Source organism: Amphiura filiformis, chromosome 14 (assembly GCF_039555335.1).
Source record: "Amphiura filiformis chromosome 14, Afil_fr2py, whole genome shotgun sequence".
NCBI classification, from domain to species: domain Eukaryota; kingdom Metazoa; phylum Echinodermata; class Ophiuroidea; order Amphilepidida; family Amphiuridae; genus Amphiura; species Amphiura filiformis.
In genome coordinates this window covers 59,816,469-59,841,668 of record NC_092641.1, presented here as the reverse complement: position 1 = coordinate 59,841,668, position 25,200 = coordinate 59,816,469, and the positions used below count along the sequence as shown (strand labels likewise).

Genomic DNA, 25,200 nt, shown 5'->3' with positions numbered 1-25,200 from the left:
CATGTAACTTAGAACAAGAATAAGACAGCTCAACCATATACCAGGTGTGCTGATCAGCTGAAACATACTCCAAATATGCTGATTTGTCCTGTTTCCTTAGTAAACCTGGGGAACGGATTGAGCCCCAAAAATCCATCATTTGGACACACATTTGGGCACACATCTGCTCTCAGCTCAATTGGTCTTTTAGTCTTTGAGATTTCAGCAAAATGAAAAAAAATTGGAAATTTGGATTTTAACACAAGAATCACATAAGCTGTAAACCTGCTAGTTTAGTATTCAACATTGGCCCTCTGAGAAGTACTTGTCCATTTTCAATTGTGGTGAGATCAAGCAAAATCATTTTGTATTCGGGCATATTCAGTTTTCATTTTTTCACATGGTTGTATGAAGTATTTGCAAAGCTATATTTTGCAAAAAAATCTCCATTGAAAGTGAACATTTAGTTCCAAAGATTTGAACAGTGGAAGTTATGCAACAAATGAAATTATTGTCTTTGTTTGGCTATATCTGTATATGATATCTGAAAGTAAATAGCCAACTTCTGACTGATTTTGCTTGATCACATCTATTTTGTACTGATCAAAGTATACACTTAAACCAATCAAAGTACCCCAGGCTCAGAGGATGTTTAAAGACATTCCCATGACCCAATGGGGTTTCTGACCTTGGTATGTCTGGTTTTTGTACACATGTGGCAAGTTGACCATACTTTGCATTGGGATTGTGTGCAAATATCTGATGTTTTCATCCTATTATTTAACATTGAAAACATCGAGACTTAGGAATAAAAATTAATGCAGTGAGATAATATGAATGTTTCCTGTAAGAAAATCAAATATCAGTCCTAAGTCTCAACTATTAGCTTGTTGGCTGCAGTTTTAAAATGACCATTTTGTGTGTGTGGCAATAGGGACTTTGCTCTAAAATTAGGTCATATTGGTCAAATTTCCCAATCATAGTGCATTGTAGGAATGCCTTTAAGCCTCCTCTGGCCCAGGCTAATATGTTATAAGATAAATGCAATTTTAGAACCTCTTATGACAGGATGTCCTAATACCGGTAATTGTGTGAAAATCCAAATCTTGTCTATTTTGCACCGAACAAAATATAATCAACCAAAGTATGCCAGGCTATTGTGTTATGTACGGAGCCCCGAAGTGGCATGAAAGAAAATAAAAAAATAGCTATCTCGGGGTCCGATATAGTAACTCGGGTAGCGAGAATCGGTATCTTCATGAAATCTTCAACATCAAAAATGACATCTGTATCGTAAATCCACGAGTGAGATACACATACGTATTGGATGGGTGACTGTGTTGTTTTCGCATGGAAAGCTGATGGCATTCATCTATACTAGTAAAAGGAACATTGCTGTGGGTTACATAAATGTTACTGATCGGAACAATATACGGCTATAGGCATGATAGGGACAATATACAATAGTTAACCTAACCCTCAAACGTGCAGAGCAATATTAATTGTAGCGTGTTACCAACTTTGCATACATAGCAATTTAGCATGTGATATTGATCTTGTTTTGAGAAAAAAAGGCTCATGAAACAAGCTACTTAAGAGAACCCGTACATGGTATACTGTAACATTAACATTTAAGGAAGTGTCAGTTTTCTTAAATGACAATGACGTGTTATTGATACTTTCTTTGGGAATTATACGAATTTCATAGATACAGACCCGGGAGATATAGACCACCGTGGAGCTGAACTAAGGTAATCAGACTTTGTCGAGTTGACTGCACTCCCTTTCGCATGTTTCATGTGGGAAGTATAGAAAAACACAATATTGGCATCTTATTAAATTATATGAATAAAGAACCAGACACTCATAATTAATTCGTGTAAATGTAGAAGAAAACAAATGCTGAACTATAAATGTTTTCAATGATAATTTATTGGCTCTGTTATAGGAAGCACATATTCTACCATCAGCTGTAATACTTTGCTACTTTGGTATTGATACATTAATCATTGTTCAAAAATTGGAAATCAAACCCCGGCAAGCAAATATAACATTAGAAACTAGAGCTATATGTCTTTCATGTATATTTAATTTAGATATTTGTATATAAAGATATATGTTACCTAGATATAAAACATATTATTGTCGTCCACTCCTACTTTATCAATATTAATCATTAATACAGTGTAGGCTTATAATAATTTAATATCTAAGTCGTAGCCCATTTCACAAGGATTACTTATTTTTATTGCATTTCAAAGTAAGGAGTGAAACAGGAAAGTGTATCTAACCAAAGAAACAATATAATATCGTGAACATATTCCTACGGCTTGAATATATATTATTGTCTTCGAAATGTCAACTTTTACAGACCAAATGGTTTTCATAAATTTGATGTAAGGTGATTGCCATTGCTTTCTTTGGAAATTCAAATAAAAGTCTGTTGATTATTAAGACAATTCGAAGTAATAATAGTTCATTAAAAATTTATTTGAGAAACAATATATTCGCAACAATATTTACCAGTATATTTCATAAAATCGTTCTGAAAAGAACCCATTTATGTGTTTACTTCCTTTTTGAATTTGTTTACTTTGTACTTTTGATTGCTCTGACATAAACCAACCACCGAAATAATGACAGCATGAACAATTATAGTCACATTCTTCGTTTGCTGTTCATTAAGTCTTTTTTTTGGATGATTAAAAAGAATAATATTCAATTACTTATGATTGTCTTTACCGATTCCTTTTCGATAATATACGCATTTTTCTTTTCTAACTGTGTTTATTTGTACTTGACTGTTCGAACAAATGAAACAAAATGAAAAACATGAACGTAATATTAGATGTTTTTCCGAATTGATTTGTTAAAAGGATAGTTCAGCTCGAGGAAATGGCGTAAGGAAAATATACGTTAGTGACGATGATTGAATCTGTTCAGAATGGATTTATTTTCATTTATGTGTAAGTATAATACGATGGCCCTCTCCTCCGCATCATCATCATCATCATCATCATCATTTTATCCCTCACCTTTTTCTCCTTGGTCTTATTTGCCCTTGCTCTTGTTTTTTTTTTTGCTTTCTGTCCTACTTACTTGAGGGACATTTCAAACTCGAATAAAATACTTTCGACATGATGATTTACACACATACAAAATTCTAACGTCCCATGTCCCCCTTCACCGTCCCGGACAAAAGGTTGACCAGACGGCCTGGTTTTAACGTTTGCTACTCTCTCGATTTATTAGTACACTATATTTTTTTCTTGTGAGTGTGTCGAGCTATTGCCAGTTCATTACAATAGAGTGTGCCTTGGTTTATGTACTTCACATATTGTAACCCAGAGGGATTGTCCATTACCACGTCTCGTGAATTCAAGACATGAATATGATGAATGAACATTAAAATTCCACGTCAGAATTAATGCCGATAGAAGTTCGCCAGTAACAGGTTACATTAAATGTAAATTAATGTAACAGCTTAATTTAATTAATTAAACAGGTTACATTAAATGTTCGCCAGTTACAGGTTACATTAGATTTTAGATGTTACTGGTCGTATTTTTATTTTTAGTACTTTTAGTATTATTTATTGGTCATTATCTTGAATTGAAGGTCCCCGGCGGCTGAAGTAACTGATACTTGAGGTAATAATAATATTGTTCATTGCTGATATATTCGTCGATCACGGAATAACGTCTTATATATTTCTCTGGTCAGATTTATTCATTTCAAAATAATGATCAAATTAGTCAAACATTTTCATCAGCGTTCAAGCAGGTGCTTAAACTTATTTTAAAGCTTATTTTTGCACATTGTCATCATCATCATCCTAAGCCATCGTCGACCCACTGCAAGAAGAAGGCCTCTCCAAGGTGACGCCACTCTGATTTATTCCACGCCTTTCTTATCCAGGTTACATCAAGAAAATTTGTAATTTCATCCCTCCATCTAACTTTTTGTCTTCCTGGGTAATTCTGTAATTCAATTCTGAACCCAGTTTAGTCCTTCGTCCCCTCTGATGTTCTAGCTAGGTGACCAGCCCAAGACCACTTCTTTGGTTTCACAGTCTGGATGACATCGGCGACATGTGTCATGCTTCTGATCCACTCATTTGTTTTTCTTTTTGTGATCCCTAGCATGCTCCTTTTCAAACTGTGTTAAGCTACTCTCAACTTCTGTTCCATTTTCTGAGTCATGGCCTAAGTTTCTGACGCATATGTCATGGCTGGGAATGTGCACATTGTAACTAACACACAATCTAAAATTTGAAAATAGCAGCTGTACACCTGGTTCGTTGTAGACGTTTACAAATAATAAAAAATACAAAAAAGAACATAAAGAAACACAACGAAACATACTGAAGTAGAACCTAACAAAAGTAAATAGGGAGAAGATAAAGTGGAATAAAGAATTGGAAGTATAAAGCAACAGTAAAGAAGGAGAGAAAGCGAACAAAAATGTGAAAAGGATATCTGACTGCCAAGGGACCCATTATTAAAACTGAATTGAACTTTAGACATGTTATTTTTGTGACATGAGCCAACATTTTGTACTTGACAATAATACATTAGGCGACGAAAGAAAGCCTGTTCTACGGGATCCTTTTAGGGTAATTTTAGCCTCCAGAAAAAAAAGGGGAAAAAAAAAATTCCCGACCGACCAAGCCTACTTGAAAGGTCTGTCCGCCCGTAGAACAGGGTTTTTCGTCGCTTTTAATAATGCATTTAATCTATCCTTGCACTCAGTCGTTGGCATTTTAACGAGTATTCAATGATCCTCCTTTGATAAACACAAGGTGCTTATAACAATACCCGCTCTTGTAGCAGTATAGTTATTTTGCGATGACTTCTCAGGGAAATGACATGAATATAAACAAGGGAATCCCTTTTTACTTGAGATAATGGTTGATGTCCTCGTGGTATTGTCACTGCCGAACTTCATGGTCTTGTTTTGTTTGGCTTTGCTTGATTGCTCTTCATTCTTTATGGTCTCTTTTACATATATCTCATATCTTCCAATGGATACTGAAGACAAGACAATAGGAGTTGCTGTAACTTTCAAATCTTTGGTTATATTCCTTTAAATGTACGCTGCGTACCATCGCAACAAATGAGGTGTCATAATATGCAGCAATAAATGTTGCTTCGAATGCATATCCCAAATTTGGCTGTTTTGGAATAACGGTCGATTCATTATAGGGGGTAATTACAAGTTGGTATGTGTTTAGCTCAAACATACACAGAAAACACATACAAGCAAAAATTACACATAAATCGCATTTTGTTGATTAAGTAATGAAGAATTTTGGATAATCAGTATCTTCACCAAAACTTCAAAATTATGAATGGGATGGGTTAATGAGTTGTTTTCGAATGCAAAGCTGATGGCAGTCATATATACTAGTAATAGGAACAATGCTGTGGGTTACATAAATCCACGAGTGACATACCAAGATTTTCTGTATGGGATGGCTTAGTTCATCCGAAGCTACTGCCATAACCTATGTTACTGATCGGAACAATGTACGGCTATAGGCATGATAGGCATGATAGGGATAATATACAACATATACAACCCTCAAACGTACAGAGCAATATTAATGCCCTCGACTTGCAGTATGTTACCATCTTTGCATACATAGCAATTTAGCATGTGATATTGATCTTGTTTTGATAAAAAGGCTTGTGAAACAAGCTACTTAAGAGAACCAGTATACTGTAACATTAACATTTAAGGAAGTGTCAGTTTTCGTTAATGACAATGACGTGTCATTGATACTTTCTTTGAGAATTATACGAATTTCATAGATATATACCCGGGAGATATAGACCACCGTGCAGTGGAGCTAAACTAAGGTAGTCAGACATTGTCGAGTTGACTGCACTCCCTTCCGTGTAGGAGGTATAGAAAAACACAACATTGGCTTCTTATCAAATAATATGCATTTTGATATAATATGAATAAGGAACCAGACACTCATAATTAATTCGTGTAAATGTAGAAGAAAACAAATGTTGAACTATGGATGTTTTCAATAATAATTCATTGGGTCTTTTATAGGAAGCACATATTCTAACATCAGCTATAATACTTTTGCTACGTTGGTATTGATACATTAATCATTGTTCACAAATTGGAAAGCAAACCCCGGCAAGCAAATATAACATTAGAAACTAGAGCTATAGGGCTTTCATGTATATTTAATTTAGATATTTGTATATAAAGATATCTGATAGATAGATATAAAACATATTATTGTCGTCTACTCCTACTTTATCAATATTAATCATTAATACAATGTAGGCCTATATTTAATTTAATATCTAAGAAGTAGCCCGTTTCAAAAGGATTACTTTGGTTTTTATTGCATTTCAAAGTAAGGAGTTAAACGAGAAAGTGTATCTAACCAAAGCAACAATACAATATCGTGAACATATTCATACGACTTGAATATATATTATTGTCTTCGAAAAGACCAAATGGTCTTCATAAATTTGATGTAAGGTGATTGCCATTGCTTTCATTGGATATTCAAATAAAAGTCTGTTGATTATTAAGACAATTTGAAGTTATAATAGTTCATTCAAAAATATTTGAGAAACAATATATTCGCAACAATATTACCAGTATATTTCATAAAATCGTTCTTAAAAGAACCCATTCATGTGTTTACTTCCTTGTTTACTTTGTACTTTTGATTGCTCTGACATAAACCAACCACCGAAATAATGACAGCATGAACAATTATAGTCACATTCTTCGTTTGCTGTTAATTAAGTCCTTGGTATGACTGTTCGAGCAAATGAAACATTAACTAAAATGAAAACATAAACGTAATATTAGATGTTTTCCGAATTGAATTGTTAAAAGGATAGTTCAGCTCGAGGAAACAGCGTAAGGAAAATATACGTTAGTGACGATGATTGAATCTGTTCAGAATGGATGACTTTTTATTTCTGTGTAAGTATAATACGATGGCCCTCTACTCGGCATCATCATTATCATCATCGTTATTTTATCCCTCACATTTTTCTCCCTTGGTCTTATTTGCCCTTGCTCTTGGTTTTGTTGCTTTCTGCCCTTTTTACTTACTTGAGGGACATTTCAAACTCGAATAAAATACTTTTGACACGATGATTTACACACATACAAAATTCTGACGTCCCATGTCCCCCTTCACCGTCCCGGACTAAAGGTTGACCAGACGGCCTAGTTTTAACGTTTGCTACATGTAGTCTCTCGATTCATTAGTACACTATATTTTCTTCGAGCAATTGCCAATTCATTACGATAGAGTGTGCCTGGGTTTATTTACTTGTAACCTAGAGGATGTGGTCATGCTAGTGAATTCAAGACATGAACATGATGGATGTACATTAAAATTACACGTCAGAATTAATGTCGATAGACGTTCGCCAGTAACAGGTTACATTAAGATGTTACTGATCGTGTTTTTATTTTTAGTATTTTTAGTATAATTTCTGGTCATTTTGTTGAATTGAGGGTACGTTGCTGGCGGCTGAGGTAATTGATACTTGAGGTAATAATAATATTGTTCATTGCTGATATATTCGTTGATCACAGAATGACGTCTTATATATTTCTCTGGTCAGATTTATTCGTTTCAAAATAATGATCGAATTAATCCACCCTTTTCATGCAGGTGTTTAAAACTTATTTTAAAGCTTATTTTTGCACATTGCAACTAAAAAAATAAAGCGCCGTGATTTATAGTGCGCTACGCACATGCACAACGCCTAGACGTTGATCCACAAGCCCTAAAACAAAATCTTAAATTTGAAAAAAGCAGCTTTACACCTGGTTCGTCGCAGACGGTCACAAATGATGAAAAAATAACAAAAAGGAATATGAGGAAAAATATTAATGTAGAACCTAACCAATAGGAAGAATATAAAGTAGAATAGAGAATTAGAAGTAAGAAGTAACAGTAAAGAATGAGAGAAAGCGAATAAAAATGTGAAAAGGATAGCTGATTGCAAGGGACCCATTATTAAAACTGAATTGAACTCTAGACATGTTTTTTACATGAGTCAACATTTTGTAGTTTACAATATTACATTAGGCGACGAAAGAAAACCAGTTCTGCGGGATCCTTGTAGGGTAATTAAAAAACAAAACCCGACCGACCAAGCCAGACACGAGCCAATCCCAGCCAATCCTGTCTAAAAGTGGGTTTTCTTATTTCTGAAGATTGGTTGCGCATTCATGAGATGCTAATTTCTATTGTGTTAATTTCTGTTGTGAAGAACACGCATCTATTCAATTTTCTCTCACTTGGTGTATAGAAATGATAGCCATCGAGGTCGCGTCACTGAAGTCATGAAAAGATTGCGTGTTTTTTATTGTTCTCAGAAAAACCCAAGTTTTCTACCTATGGCGCTCTAGCTAAAATACAGCAAGATAATGTAAGATAGTAAAATGTAAACCTGTATTTTCGATAGAGTATCTCGAGCTAGACCAAGCCTACTTGAAAGGACGACCGTCCGTCCGTAGAATAGGGTTTTTCGTCGCCTTTAATAATGTAATGTATTTAATCAAGCCTTGCACCCAGTCGTTGGCATTTTAATGAGTATTCAATGAGTGTTTCTGTTTAGAAAGTGGCATACATGAATTTCAAGGGATTTTTCTTTGATAAACACAAGGTGTTGATAATAATACCCGCTCTTGTAGCAGTATAGTTATTTGGCGATGACATCTCAGGGAAATTACATGAATATAAACAAGGGAATCCCTTTTACTTGAGATAATGGTTGATGTCCTCGTGGTATTGTTTTTCATACTTCTAAAGCCATTTGCAGTGTGCTAACCTTGGAGCTACACCACATTTCGCCATACTGCATTTTAGAAACGCTTGCTGTTAGAATAAGAAAAATTTTAATTGTAATTATTCACGGCGACACTGCGACCTTTCCGGAAAAAGCCGAGTGGCAGGTTTTTCAAATAAATATTTTCTGTGTAAAAACTGTACCATCAGATAGGTAATGGAATATATGAATATTAACTGTACATCTATCACAACAATTTTTGATAACAACTTGCGTCACAATTGATCTAGTATAGAAAGTAGAGAATTTATTTCAATCTTATATACGCCATTTTTGTTTTGGAATTAAGTGAAAATTAATTCTGTAAAAACTGTAATTTTTTAATGTAATTTTCACATTAGACCCGACAAAAGATTACCGTTTTGTTGTTATGATAATCTAATCTTTTGATTTCGTAAATAAAATTAGGGGTCTAATGTGGATTTAGGATGCAAACTGGATCCAATGCCTTTCAAAAGCCCGGGGGGGTACTCAGTACAAATGACCATACGGGGACGTGCCGCAAACATGGGTAGCATTTTCGGCCTTCTGGTATATCAATGACCCCTTTTTCAAAGCCTATTTTGGTATATGAATGGGTCCTTTTTTCAAAATTTTCTAAATTTTTTCGGAAAACAGCCCAATTTTCCCTTAATCTAGCCAAAATTTTCAAAACTTTCCCAAAATTTTGGGAAAATTTGTAAAAACTAAGACAATTTTGGTTAAATTCGGCCGAAATTTGTGACTTTTGGTATATCAATGGGTCCAAATTTCTTGAAAATTTGGTATATTTATGGGTCCACTTCCAAAATCTTAGCGGCACGTCCCTACCAAAACCAAACTTGAGTACCCCCCGGGGTCAAAAGCATTTGCTTCAAAATGGAGTTCGGATGCACTTCGTAATACAACTTCCGCCACTGCGGGAAACCACATGCACAGCAGAGCACGTGGCCGATATTAAAATCGATTTTATGTATTGTGTATGTAGGCCTATTCATAGGACCCTCGTATTAATTGTCTCTATGCGCTTGAGAATTCAACAATATAAATAATGGTAGCTTTATTATAATACACATTAATGTTTTAAGCAGATAAAATTCCAAAATATGATGTAGTAATGAAGTTGCGATTTATTAATATTATATGTTTAAATTTTCACGATGACACTATCAAGTCCTTCGTGGTCGAGCGGTCTAAGGCGCTGGTCATATGGTATACGTGATAGCGGCGCAGTGCAGCGTGGGTTCGAGCCCCGCCTCTGCCTAATTAAATTTACTTCTTTTTTTAAATTTCATATTATGTTAGGGAAATGTGGCTGGGAGAATGTATGTATGGCGAAGAGTGGTGTGCCTTGGAGCATTCTCTCTCGTGTGAAAACAAAGGCATGATATAAATACAGAGTATCCTTGCGAGGGCACGGAATCCACGCTACCCGCGCTATTGACTTGTAAATTAAGGTTAGCAACCATTTTTTCAGACTGTTTCAGTTTAGATTTTATTTGTACATATAGGCCCTTGGCCCTTTGCACTACAAATATAATAATTACATATGAGGAAGACATATAAATAACATGAAGAAATAATTACATAAATTCAATCATTTCACGAAGTTTCATAGCGTGAAAAACAAATAATGACTGTTGCGATTTGGTAGTTCACAGCATCTTGCGAATGTAGTGAGCTAAATTGGCAAAAACTGCTTTGATCATTTCATAGTAAGTGTGTAGTAGAAGGATTCAAATATCACAGATATACTTTTGTAGGTCCTGTGGTTCTTTATTTATGTTGTAACGAGGGCTGAATAACAACACTTTTGTAAAACATACATAACTCATTAACAAGAATAAATCAAGCGAGTTTTCAAAGTATATGATTTGTAGAATGAACTTTTGCAAAGCATCAAAGTGTAATTTTTCTCGTATATTGATTTAGATAATGAAAATCGACATTTTTTTCTGCTTCGACTAACAAAACCGCGTCTACCCGTAACCTAATATAAGTACCTCGATCCATTATGCAATAGCATTATGGTACTTGTAATCAATGAGGATTTAATAATCACGGAGAGACAAAAGATTACGTAACGCATTGTTCCTTTTAATGCTGATTCGATTTGCTATTCATCCAGTGGTATCGCCATTAAATTGCTAACAGACCTGACATCGTATTAACGCTTTACCAGGCAGGCTACTGATAAAAAGAAACTTATGTGAAAGCGCCTACTTGATCAAGTGGTACCTTTTCTTCTCTACTTTCTAAGAATGTCCTCAAGAATCGGTAATACATTAATGATCAAATACAATCAATGGGTCATTTTGAAATTAATCCTTGATAATACTCGCTTATCACTTCTCTCTACGTCATACATAAATTCGCCCAGTCCCATTTCCCTAATATGAAATTTTTTTAAAAAATGGAATTTCAGTTCGGCAGACTGAGAGGTGAGTCTTGAACCCATGCCGCTGCTACATACAGAACACTCAAGTCCAGCCCGCTAATCCACATGGACCACATAACTTATTGGTAGCCAAATTGGATTTTAAACATATAGGCTATAGGCAACTCCAACATTGGTCGGGTATAGAATAGAAATACCACTATACATTCACAATACATAATCGATTTTGAATTCGTGCATGTGATCTGTGTGCTCATCGCGTTGGTTTGCAAGGTAAAGGTAGCCAGCCTACCATTTTTCTTGTAAGATGGTCTTGATTTTTGCAATTTATAGTAAAAGTCCACATAGGTCCCCAAAGTTTCTTTCAGATATTCAAAGATTAAATTCCCATAAAGACTTTTCATAATCTTTTCGGTATTTATTTTTGCTAAATTCAGAAAATATTTTGGTGTATATAAAATTTGAAATAAAATTATCTGCCTTCTAAGCGACACCAACTGTACAACAAATGGTTATCAAGAATCGTTATATGTGTTGTGCAGTTAATATTCATATATTCAACATAGCATGCTTCAGTTTTTACACAAAAAATATGTCATCGAAAACCCGCCCACTCGGCTATTTCAAAAATGATAATCAGACTTCCTCAGAATGTGCAATAATTAGCATTAAAATCAAGTTGTTTTTTACGCATTTTAAAAACATTTGGCCCGATGACGAATGCCGCCGTGCTCGCTCATGTAGCAGCTCATACGTTGACAACCAGGTGATGTATACCCGGAAGTCCCCTCCGTTCAACACGGCGTAGCCTTCCTTAATGCATTAAGCCCCCATAACTTGGTTCGTATGACCTTTTTGCAGTCATACAACATAGCCAAGCCTAAAGCTACCATCTTTGATATTCATTCTCTGTAAAGGTTATTCCGTATCGACAATTGCTGATGGTATAGAGGCAGATGTCTCACACGCTATTAATGACTATGCATTTGTGCAACCATGAACGTTAAAAACGAAGAAGCCTGATAAGATCGATCTCTGAATCTAAACGCTGATTATTCATCTCTCTATTCAATGAACCAACCTATCCATGATTTTCTATAATCGTGTGTACTTTATCACTAGGTTAATCAAAATGTTTTACTTTTACTCCATTTGGCACTTGTGAAATATACACTGAATAACGGAGGAAAGCATTTGGTTACCTGCAAACGAGGCAACAAACTGGAAGAAAATAATACACACTAGAATATTAAAGAAATGTTGATGGTGCGTATCAACTTGTGCGTGAAATCGATTTACTTTGAAATCATTACCAACATGGTTCAGACGTGCTGCAAGCCATTTTGTACACACATCATTTTTATGACAGGAAATAACAGTCACAATGATAGCAAATAAACCCCGAATATCATCAAACAAACGCATAATAGTAAACTATTCCAAAATAAAAGGATATAATATGCTCTCGATATGTAGGCTTCGTTTTTAATTTGTTTATTTGCATTTTGGTAGTTCACAGCATCTTGCAAATGGCAGTGAGCTTTGGCAAAGCTGTGTAGAAGTGTGTAGAAGCTAGGATTCAAATATCACAGATAGGCTTTTGTAGGTCATGTGGTTCTTGTTGTAAAGAGGGCTGAAACAACACCCCTTTTTAAAACTCTTAAACAACAATAAATCAAGCAAGTTTTCAAAGTATATGATTTGTAGAATGAACTTTTGCAAAACATCAAAGTATTATTTTGTAATAATATATTGATTTAGATAATGAAATTCGATACCCTTAAATAACTGTACATCACCAAGATGTATCTCTATGCAAGCATGGAATAATTGCAAGCTTATCTACATTATAGACTGCAATGCATCCACTGTTCCATCTGCTGTTTATCCAGTAGAACTAATTAATTAATTTATCATATGTATTTATTTGGTTTTGATAGCAAAGAGAACTAATTAAGATGTCACTGCGGTGCGCTAATTATTAACTGAGACGTTCATTAGGTATGTAGTTCGTTTACCATTTATCGGTCATAATTGAATGAATACTATATTGCTACTATTCTTTTAACTGAGGCCACGAGGGTAAAAGCACACTTGATAAACCAATGTGTTGGATGAATAAGATATTTGAGTATAGTAAGCCATACTTGTATCGTCTGTGTGTTAGGAAACCTAAGGATTAAAAATGAGTCTAGTAACGTTGTGTATATAGATCATGTTTCAAAATAAAGATAGTAATAATTTGTTCTAAAATACATCAGTGTTATTTAACTAGGTTACTAAAACTCATATAAAATTGATGCCATATCCATGCAGTTATTTTTATCAAATCACAATAATTTGTCATAGGGGTTCGTAGTGAACAATAAATTAAATTATTGTTTCAAAAATACGTCTTTCATGATAGTCATCTTCACTATAAGCAAATATTTTTTTATCTTCATTCCATAGTGTCGTAAAATGATTTTTTGGTATTGGTTTTAATTGGCACATGTTTTTAGTGTTTTTCTCTTTCATTTTGCTCAACAGCCACAATGAGCTTATTAATTATTAATTCATTCATTAAATTCGGCGTAAGGTTACAAAGTGTAATGTTATGTTTCCCATAATAGCGTATCGACCTAGGGAGGATGAAAATCGACTGTTCACGCTAGACATGATGTACCTTGTGAAAATAAAGGGAGTAACATGAAGAGACATGATTCAAAGCCCTCGGTGTTGAGTTTTTCATCTTAGACAGAGGCTGCATTATTTTGGCCACATCCAGAATCCCTCCCACACGCCTCCCCCAAGATGGCTTTTGAATGCCTAATCCATAAAGTCAGAACCAGAGGAAACTACGACTGCAAAAAAAACAAAAAAACGATAAACTCAAGAGTAAATGCCAGCCATACAGGATAACACAATTTGGGCTGGACACTTAACTCCCTAGATCTGCTTAGGTAATGACGTCATAGTGACGTAATACTTCTCATTTTGGTGTTGATGCGAAACTAAGTTTGATATATTATTTAATTTTGAATATGTTGTATATATATTGTGTAAGGATATTGCTAGTTAGAGGTATCACTATAGTTAATATTAAGTAAGATGGTGATCAAGAAAAAACCACATTCAAATCTTTTTACTAATGACAGCCCTTGAACGTAAAACCACTTTCGAAAAAAATCACATACTGGAAATATGAACCAACGCATGAAATAATAGAAACCTTTCCATTAAAGGCATAATTACATATTTTAACACCTCGATCTGCTGCCGATTTCGCTAAGAAATATAATTTCCACGTACATTTAATATGACATATTATAATAACAACATTAGCCATTAGCCAATTTTAAATTAAAAGCTGTCTTTTGTAAATTTGTAAGAAGACACATTAGTCTAATCTTGACATTTAAATGTGACTTTTAATCAATTTAAATGCACGTTTAGGTGAGTATGTAGATTATATTTAATACAGAGAAGGCTAATGATAGTGTTATTTACGACGCCATTATGAATAGATAAAAGTAATTGCGTTTTTAATGCAAAACATACGACTGTGTCAGGGATACGATTAGAAATCATGTGGAACGCTAAAATCCGGAGAGGATGTTTAAGATGACACTAATGTGCGTTATTAAGGTTTTTAATTATTTTAAACTGTTATGATTTGGTAGTTCACAGCATCTGACGAATGGTAGTGAGCTTTGGCAAAAACTGCATTGCCCAATTCATAGCGAGTGTGTAGAAAAATTAAAATATCACAGATATACTTTTATAGGTGCTGCGGTTCTTAAGTTACGTTGTAAAGAGGGCTGAAACAACAACACTTTTGTAAAATGTACATAACTCATTAACAACAATAAATTAAGCAAGTTTGGAAACTATACGATTTGTAGAATGAACTTTTGCAAAACATCAAGGTGTTAATTTTCAATAAAATATTGATCTAGATAATGAAAATCAATTTTAGGTTGCTTCGACCAACAATACCTCGTCTACCCTTCATACACCCCAACTCTATGTGTTTGTGTATCAGCAACTACAAAACTTGGAGTGTAGGGTATTCTTTGTGTCACTGTATCTGTGGATATTATGTGGGTTTTTTTGCCCTCATGAATGTTTCGTCTTCTTAGTCTTATTTGAATGAACTTTCTATACATATTTTACCTGAATTAAAGTTGCAATAAGTAAGTTGCATTACTGATACAAAAAAACTTATAATGGGCCTTGATATCAAACTATTACGATAAAGAACGAGATATATTTTGTTTCCCAAGTAGTATTAAGTATCTGCGATAAAAAAATCTGGAATATAATCAAATTGAGCTCTAAAGAAAGGCTTTAAATTTGTGAAAAGGATATGTGATTATAGCAAGTCTTTAAATAATGGATTGTCAAACCAACCATAATTATGACTTTGTACTACTTCTAGTAATTAAATGAATTCATCAATCAAATTAACTGAGATAGACGAGTGGTCTTGTCGCAGCATGTTGTATGAGTTGTGACTTTATGGGCCTTATTACGTATTTTACAGCAGTTTATTAATTCTAGTTTATTCACAATCTTCTGAACCGTTGTTCAACTCAGTATCGTTTAAATGTGCACATTCAAACTACTTTTTAGCTGATAACTGTGAAATATTGTGACTTTCGAGGTGCTTATACATATGACCATTTACAAGAGCAGAATAACAGGGTAAAGCAAAATACTCTTTTCCCAATTTAAAGAGAAATTTATTTATGGTCTATTCTCACTTTATGTCTAAATGCCTTTTAGTGTTTTCTTTCTAAGGTTTGTGGTTAATCAAGATAAGAGTAGAGTGTCCTTTAAAAGACACACGCGATATACTTTTTAGCCGTGAGTGTGGAGCTGGGCCGGGTTTGGTGTGTGCGTAGGTGTAGGTGGATGTAGGCTTTGGTATGGGGGTGTATTTGTGGATGTTGTTGATATAGTAAGGGTGGTGCAATGTTATTATATTATGTGCAACCCAGTGTGTAGAATTATGGGAGGCGGCAATGGTATTTGACAGCTAAAAGGGGAGACAAGCGAATTTTGGGAGACCATTTTGATAATTGGTACATGAAGAAGCTGTTGTACACATAATTATTACACAACTTCTTGATGTACCATGTAATCTGATCCCATAACGTCCTAATGGCCGATGCAAATGATTAGGAAACTCACCCCCATTACGTCCAATGACGATAATGTACTCTAAGAATTGAACGGACTCAGCAATCAAACTATCCAATATCAGTCTACATGCTGCTATCTAAGAGAGGTTTGACGCTATACAGCAAAATGAGCTGAGATGGATTGATTTGAGAATTGATATGGAACATTTTGTCAAATCGGTTGCATATTGATCATTATCTATAAATAAAGTAGTATAGCATAGGATACCGCTTACAATTTTACATTAGATCCAAGGCATTCCTGGTACTGCGAATAAGGGCTGTACCATCTCAAGGTTTTTAATGCGGCATTAAAAACGCGCGTGTTTACTGCCAAACGACTTGAGCTAATCGTAGATTCATCCTTTGAGCTATTTTTAATGATATTTTCCCCCAGCACCTTATTCGAGGTTATGGCCGACCATAGGGAGGGTTGATGATGCCCGCCATAGGTTTCTACAAAATCGCATGTTTGTAGATTTTTAACTGAAAATTCATTTTGCCTGTAAATCCAAAATGTTACATTACGACACCATATCAATATTATGTTACTTATTATTACTTATACCAGTTGGTATCACTGGATAGGGATAGAGGAATCTCATGGCTATATAATATTGGTAAATCACAAATTAGGGTATTCACAAATCACGTAGTTTGTGTTACAAAAGGTATCACGGTAGGACTAAGACAAACATGTATAACACAATATTTGACAAAGCGAAAAGGGTTAGACATCGACCCTGTCTGGGACAACCTCCTGCCCCCACGAATCAAGGGGGCGACACAGCAACTTGACGTCATCTATATATGTGACGTCATCGGAGGTTACTCAACATCACTAGCAATAACAAATCTTCAGAGCAATAACATCCGATGAAGACGCCGGTTGATCCGGTGAGAGCACTCCGGTGAGTGTACCAAGTTTGAATAGCGTAGAAGTTTAATTTTACTTTCTACAAAATATTTAATTGCTATTTTTTTAAAGCTGGATAAGTTGAACATTTTAATTACTTTTGAAGTGATCCGGCCTAATTAAAATGTTATAATGAGTGCTGATGATGAAAAAGACACAGAGATAGAGTGACTTTTATGGTATTTGTCATAAAAAGCGTTTTAAATAAGTTATATTTTGGCTTTTGGTTTAGGTAAAAACGTTTTAATAACATTAAAATGTCGGGTTATATAAAGGTCGTTTTAAAACGTTTTGTATGAAAACACACTACAACAATATTTTTAAATGTTTTCAAAAAATGTTATTGTAAACTATTTTTGCAAACATTTTTGCCAAATATTGTGTCAATACTTAAATAACATTATGTTAAAATATTTTAACCCAGGAAACACAGAAATGTTCTTAAAATGTTATTTTCAAAACCTTTTAATAACATTTAAATGTCGTGTTATATAAAGGTCATGAAAACGTTTTTAAAACGTTATTGAAAATATTTTGAGCAAACATTTTTCGCAAAATATTTTTTCAACCCCAAAATAACATTCTGTTTAGAATGTTTCGTATCAAGTTTTCAAGAATGTTTTTGAAATGTTATTAAAACGTTTTTATACCCTTTATATAACCCGACATTTAAACGTTTTCTGTAAAACATTTTTGTTTGCTGAGCAGTAGATTATCAAAAAATGTTTTTTAAGGTTATGAAAATGTTTTATACTCTTAATATACCGTTTATATAACCCGACATTTAAACGTTTTCTGACAACCTTTTATAACCTTTTGCGAATGATGTCGAAAACGTTTTGTGTTTGCTGGGTATGTTATAAAACGGTCACATTTTATTTATCAGCAAAAGCAGACATAATAAGCCATGAACATTCAACGCGTATGTCTATAGTCAATCCCAATGACATTTAGGACTTGTAGGTATGCTACAGCAGTGCGTTTGATCTACAAAGGCAAAGCAAATATAACAACTATACTTGAAAAAAAAGGAAAACATTGAACTCCTATTGATTGCAAACGACATTTAAAGTATACCAAACTGTATCAGTAAAACAATGACATTCTGGATATACATAACTGGCTTAGTGATCAATGATCTTGTCATTCTAAATGAATTTTATTTTATTTAACGACTTTTAAGAAGGCTTGCAGCTACAGTTACTTTCACAATCTAAGTTGAATTAACAATACTCGTGTAAGCTTGAAGCATAATAAGTCATCACAGTTAACCGATAAATTGTACATGAAACATACGTATTTCATGCTTGCGCATACAATGGTAAAATGTATAGCACAATGTCAAATTTTAACTTTTCTATTCCACGCGTCAAAGCCAACTGAAATGAAATAGTCAAAATTGACAATGACAGTTTTATACAATTGCACAAATAAAGGCAGGCCATATAATTATTATGTTTTATATAATATGATAAGAAGCAAATTCTTTTCCAGCCACTGAGCAGCACAAACTATAAAACAGCTCATTTCAATGTCATTAATATATAACTATAATTATTTTCCATTACTCTGTATATCTACTCCTAACACTCTTCATATGCTCACAGTATACATCAAGAATAACAATAAAGTAAGAATACTGTTTAATCTGACTTACCAATTCTCATTTTGGTATTCCTCTACTCGTCTAGTTCATATTATTCCAACACAACATCTGTACAAAGAATCAAACATAAATGTACAATCTATGAATTCCAAATGTGCAATTCTCGAACGGTGTAACTATACCTGCTGTCACTGTTAAATGCAGACTCATACACACATTACGACATATTTTGGCGCGCTTTATAGAGAACGACTGACTCACTCAATCGTCATCCCAAAAGTGAGATATACAGTGTTACAAGCGTCGAAGATGTAGTAACCTCCTTGTGGTAAACCTGGTTGGTGATGGGTTTAAAATAGGAATCTGGGACGAGTAAAAAAGAGTTAAATCATTTTTGAAAGAAAAGTAACTGTCTTGTTTAAATTAAAACTATCCAAATAATATGAGTTCTACCTTACATTTCATGATAATTTTTTTTTGAAAATTCCCCTGTCATTTGTTAGTCTGTTTACTGATGTTCAAATACCATTTTATAAGTGTCTACCACTTGTACATGTTGTAAAGATGCAAACAAGATTTTAGATAAATAGCGCCATCATTGTTCAACTTTTCTTAAAAATGACTCAATTTTTACACGCCATGAAACAATCGCGTACTAAAGCATCGATTTAACCCAAGGCAGCTATATTCCATAGCGCCACTATTATAATACCGGTAGTTATCAAATCAAAGGCATTTCCTCATTTGTTTTTTAACCTACCACCTTATAAGCCTAGAACTTACATCAATAAAGCTTTAACTATAACTGTACTTAGATAATACTAGTTTGTAAAAAGTTCTTGAACAATAAAATATTACAAATTACAATTACATAATACTTAAACCAGAAAAAGGTGCACGTATGCCATGAATCCAGATAATGTCTGCACCGTTAGGCATACAAACTCCGTCATGTCGTATTTGATCGCTAATATATTTCCCGAGGAAATATGTTGCCAATAAATTTGACATGTCAGAATATGTGAAAATGAGGCGAAAATAAGGGGCGGAACAGATATCAGTGGTGCTTTAAACAACATGGAGATGCACAAATATGAGGTCCTATTGATATAGCACACTAGACATTCAGAGAGCATTCCATTTCTTTACTTACCAGAATAATCTGATCTTAGACTACAGGCCACAGTTTGTTTGAAATTCTGAGACCCCTTCGGTATCTGATGACAATATTTATTTAGAATACGTATTGAATCTATCAATCCTGCTCTTTATTTATTTATTTTTTTAAATTACATTTTAGCATGTTATTACACATTAAATCTGCGTTCCTCTATAAAATTGACAATCACCGATACTTGCTATAGTGGTCATTTCTCCAACTTGATTAGTGCTGAAGACTCCTTCATTTGTTTTGGTGAACAGGGGGTGTGTGTGCGGGTTGTGTCAATACTAATAAAACATAAAATAAATGTAGATATTTATGCCGTAAACAGCCTCAAAGCGCTTTACATTTATTCCGCCGTTATTAGAATATGTCGGAACCACGTTTGCAGCCTACAATTGGCGCAGGGTTCATCAGTACAACGACTGTGACTACCCCTAACAGCTTCCCATTATACCTGGGTGGGGTGAGGCAAGCGAGGCAAAGCGCCTTGCCCAAGGGTGCAACACGGTGGTGGGGCGGGGACTCGAACCAACGCACGTCGAGCAAGCTCTCAGTTTATGAGTCCAAGGCCGTGACCACTGAGCCACCGTGTCCAATATTATCAATGTACAAATGCCGTTTGGTAGGTGAGTAGGCTCCTCTGTTGTCCACCTACACACATCTATAGGCGTAACTCCCGGGGTCATGGGCGTCAATCCCAGAGGACATGGGGGACGTGCCCCCCACACACAAACCTTTCAGCAAAAATACCCATGTTTTGTTATTTTTAGCCACTATTTAACAATTTTCGCCGCTCAAATCGTTAATAGACGGAGATATCCCAGAATCAGAATTGCACAAAATATGAGCCCTCCTTATCATTATTCCGAGATAATTATGTTGAAATAGATATCATTCATATACGGTAATTACATTTTGAACTCTTTTATGACTATTTATTGAATACGTATGTTAAAAATTTCGATTTTAAAGGAATGCGTACAACATGATTAATAACATACTTTTGTCTTAAACATCGAATATGCATAGTCTAGTAGGTGAGACGTATCTTGCATTACTAAACACCAGATGGTAGACTGTTAAATGTCAACATGTTAAATAATAATTGACGCTGATTTCAAATGATCAAATTTCGAATTAGTGACAAATCATTTTCAAATGATCGGTTAGCACGATTTCCCTTCATTTGCTACTCTACTGACTGCTATTTCCATAACAGAACAACAGATATCTAAAGGTAAATAACAGATACCAGCCAGGGATAGAATGTTTGATGGCATGTAAACTGTAATCATTTTAAAGAAAAGGTGAACAATGATGGCGCTATTTATCTTAAATACTGTTTGATTCTTCAGAAATGGTATAAAAGGGGCTTAAAACATCAGAAAAAACTAACAAATGGCAAGGAAATTTTCAAAAAGCTTTATATCATGAAATGTATGGAATAACCCATATTTTTTGGCTAATTTAAATTTAAAATGTATGTAAAGAGCGCCCTCAATTTGCACACAAATGAGCCATTTATAGAATAAAAATTAGCATAAAAAGGCAGAAAACGATGAAAAAATTGATAAAGAAAGGAAAATCTATGTTTAAAATAGCTACAAAATATATGTGTATATTATATGATAGCTGTTGGTATTGTCCCGGTCTAATATTTAAGATTATATAATGTTTTGTTACAAAAAGTAATAAATGATCACATCAAACAATCGTGGGATATTTGACTCAAGCGAAAATAAGACTTCATTAATGAAAACTAACACAGTCCTAGGAAATGATTAGAACCTTCTGTATCTGAACTTTATACTGTGATGTTCAGAGTACGGTTTGCAGATTCACTGAATGCTTACCTTGTTGCTTGTAGGTTTTATATCATGAAATTTGATATACAACACTCGATAATCGAGATTTATTCGATATGCGTTTCTACATGTCTACAAGTCAGCGTTATTAAGAAAGATTGTGATAATTGGCTGGAGTTCCAAGATATGGATATTTACCAATCGAAATGTATTTTACAAAGACTGTTTCTAAAACGGTCCGTGATTTGGTATGTAAAATTTCAATAAAGTAATTAGGTTCCTTTCCCCTATAAGATACATAACTTTTGTTACCAGTGTTTTATTGTTTTTTGAGAAAAATTCAAAAATAGTCACAAATTTATCAAGGGGTGTAGTACCCCTTATATAATGGTCAATCATGATGCATAAAATCTTATCTTTTGGTAGACTCGTTGTTGTTTCCCTTATGCTCCCTTCTTGCTTCCTCTCAGTAGTAGCTGAAAAGTCATGATGTTACATAAAACATGTATTTTCACTATGTCACAAGTGATTACCCATTCATACTTTTAAACCCGACAGTAACACCCGGAAGTCCATCTATCAAAATGCACGGTTGTTTGATGTGATCATTTATTAGTTTCTCAAACAAAACATCATGTACAACCCAATTTTAGGCTTAATCAGCTACAAACGATATCATGCTAATGTATACAGATGCTTTTGAGCCATTTTCAACTTTAGTTTCACCACTTTTTACCAAATTATTCACTTTTACAGCATTTTTAAAAGCTTTTATGACAAAATTGGTGGCGCTATTTAGTTACTGGAAATTACTCTTTCAAGCTTTCAATACAAAAAATTCCATTTATTCTTTAATGAAATATGTTTAAAAAATTTCTTTGTTGCTTGTTTCACCTATTCCATCTGTTTTAAGGGCAATAATGATCACCTACCCCTTGCAAATTAATAAATATAATATAGGATAAATAGCGTCATCTATAGTTTGCATTTACTTAATAATGAAGCCAATTGTATATACATCAAAGAACCGTGAATGGCTTACAATGCGGCGGGAGGATTTACATTTAGGCAGGGTGACTGAGGATAATGTGCCGATCTATCAAGTACATTTGTAAATGTCTGATTATTATAGTTCTACAGTAAGTCGCATTTTTGTATTTTGATGAACCTATACAATATGGCTAAGCGGGCAATTTATAACAAGGATAACCTCTACTCTAAACAGTGCATACCATTGCCTTTGAATAGCAGTATTTTGCAATAATTATTTGCATACAATAGCAATTTAGCAAGTGACATTGATCTTGTTTGGAGTGAAAAGGTTGCATAACAAGCTACTTAAAGGAACCCATACACGGTACTGTGTAACACTAACCTCTCAGAAAGTGTCAGGTTTCTTGAACGAAATTTAATTGAGTTTATGCGAATGCCATAGAGCTCAGAGCTTACCAGAAAGTGAGATATGCAATATCTCTATGGTTATATCCCAGATATCGAATAAAGTTCACAATCCCTATCGTGTAGGAGGTATAGTCAAACACAATCTTAGCATATAATATTATTAAAATTACATGTATTTGATATTTGTCAAAAGAGTAAGGAAATAGATATTGATATTATTTCCATGTAAATTTAGAAGAAAACAATCAATTCATGATGAAGTAGGTTTGTTTTCACTTTTTCCTGATGATAAAACGAAATTAGATATTCTGACACAACTTATAGTATTTGCAATTTTAGTGTAACTATACATTATATATTATTAAAAATCAGATGATTAACATAAACATTCGACGCTGATGAAAGATCTACAGGGGCCTTGTGTCTATTTATTTGAGATAATGGTGTTTAATTAAGAAATCTGTTTAAATAGATATTGTTTTCAAACGTGATCTAGATACAAAACATAATGGCGTCTACTTGAGGTTAGCAATCATTAATGTATGTAATAAGACGTATCACAATTCACAAGGATTATTATTTTATTGTGTTGCAAAGTAAGGAGTGCATCGTGGAATCTAATTTACCTAAACGAAACGTACAAGATTGTCAAATTATTCTATCTCTGGAATACATTATATTCAACGTGTCACACTTTCAAAACAGTAGAATGATTTTTTAGCATTAGAGTTTACAGTCATAAGTTTTAGATTATTAACACTCGTCCGACGAAAGGAGAGGGTTGTGCTAACGCTCCGGTAAGGTTTTAATTGTGCATACTAAAATATTAGTGTGATTACACCAACATGACTTACGGTAGTCGTATACAGGGTGTATCAAAATGATTGGTACAGGGCTATGTGACATTTTCAAACATATATCAAAAATATAAAATTGCTAATTAGTATAGTTTTTGTACTATAAATAGAAAGGGGTATATGTTAACTTATTGCTCTTATAATCTGAAGATAATAGGTTGATATATCTGGGAACTAATGTCATATAAGGTAGACTGACAATATTATTTATAAGGTTTCCTGCAGTAGAACGGACCCGCCGCATATCGCGAATCCATTGTTTTTTTTATACCGCAGGCCGCCGACCCAATTAGTTGCTATCAGCTAATCTGTTTGATCACGAGAGTGTGAGACTGATCAATAAACACCATCGCATCAACTCAATACGAAGCCTTCCGCGGTAAGCTGCAAGCACAAATCTATTTACATGTACCTAGTTGGCAGCAAGGAAGAACAAACATTGTCACTTGTGTTATCACTGATTTGAAACTCATGTCCACTTAATATCTTAAATCATGATTACATTGTGAAGTTGATAATTTACATATAACTGTATGATGTTGTGGAGTTGATAATTAACATATAATTGTATTTATGTTTAGTATGCTAGCGATTACAAGGTGTAGGGGGTGTACTGTGCTCAGTGTCCGGGTAGCTCCGGTACGGGTATCGGTGTTCCGAGGTTTTATACTTATTATATTAAAAGGGCATTTCGAGATCCACAGCCTCATCCCCCCACTTTTCTCAAAAAAAGTTGAGATGTTTATATCACTGGAATACTCTGGCTACATAATGTTTATGTACAAAATATTTCTTGCAGATTAATTCGTTTAGCAAAGATATCGCGAAATTTTAATTTCGTTCTGGTGCACCAGAACGAAATTACAACGTATTGTCTATGGAGCAGTGTAATACACATAATCATGCATAACTCGCAAACGCAAAATCGGAATCAACTGAAATTTTGGGAATATGCTTTTTTCGTGGATATGTACTGAAAAATGTCATAAAAAGAGGATCATAATAGCCAAGTAAAAAGTGAACTCATGGCATGTCGTGATAAATATTTAGTTATTGTTATCACCATCCTATGGTTGT

General features: G+C 34.2%; 1 protein-coding gene across 4 annotated transcripts in view; it reads right to left on the bottom strand.

Moving 5' to 3' along the window:
* The window catches only part of LOC140170381 (uncharacterized), a 105,422-nt gene that overhangs the window by 36,498 nt on the left and 43,724 nt on the right, over positions 1–25,200 (bottom strand). For all 4 annotated transcript variants that reach the window (XM_072193757.1, XM_072193758.1, XM_072193756.1 and 1 more), the window contains one exon: positions 18,947–19,003. In XM_072193757.1, the coding sequence (XP_072049858.1) occupies positions 18,947–18,956 (10 nt within the window). In that variant the 5' untranslated portion in view covers positions 18,957–19,003. The remainder of the gene's footprint in view (positions 1–18,946; positions 19,004–25,200) is intronic.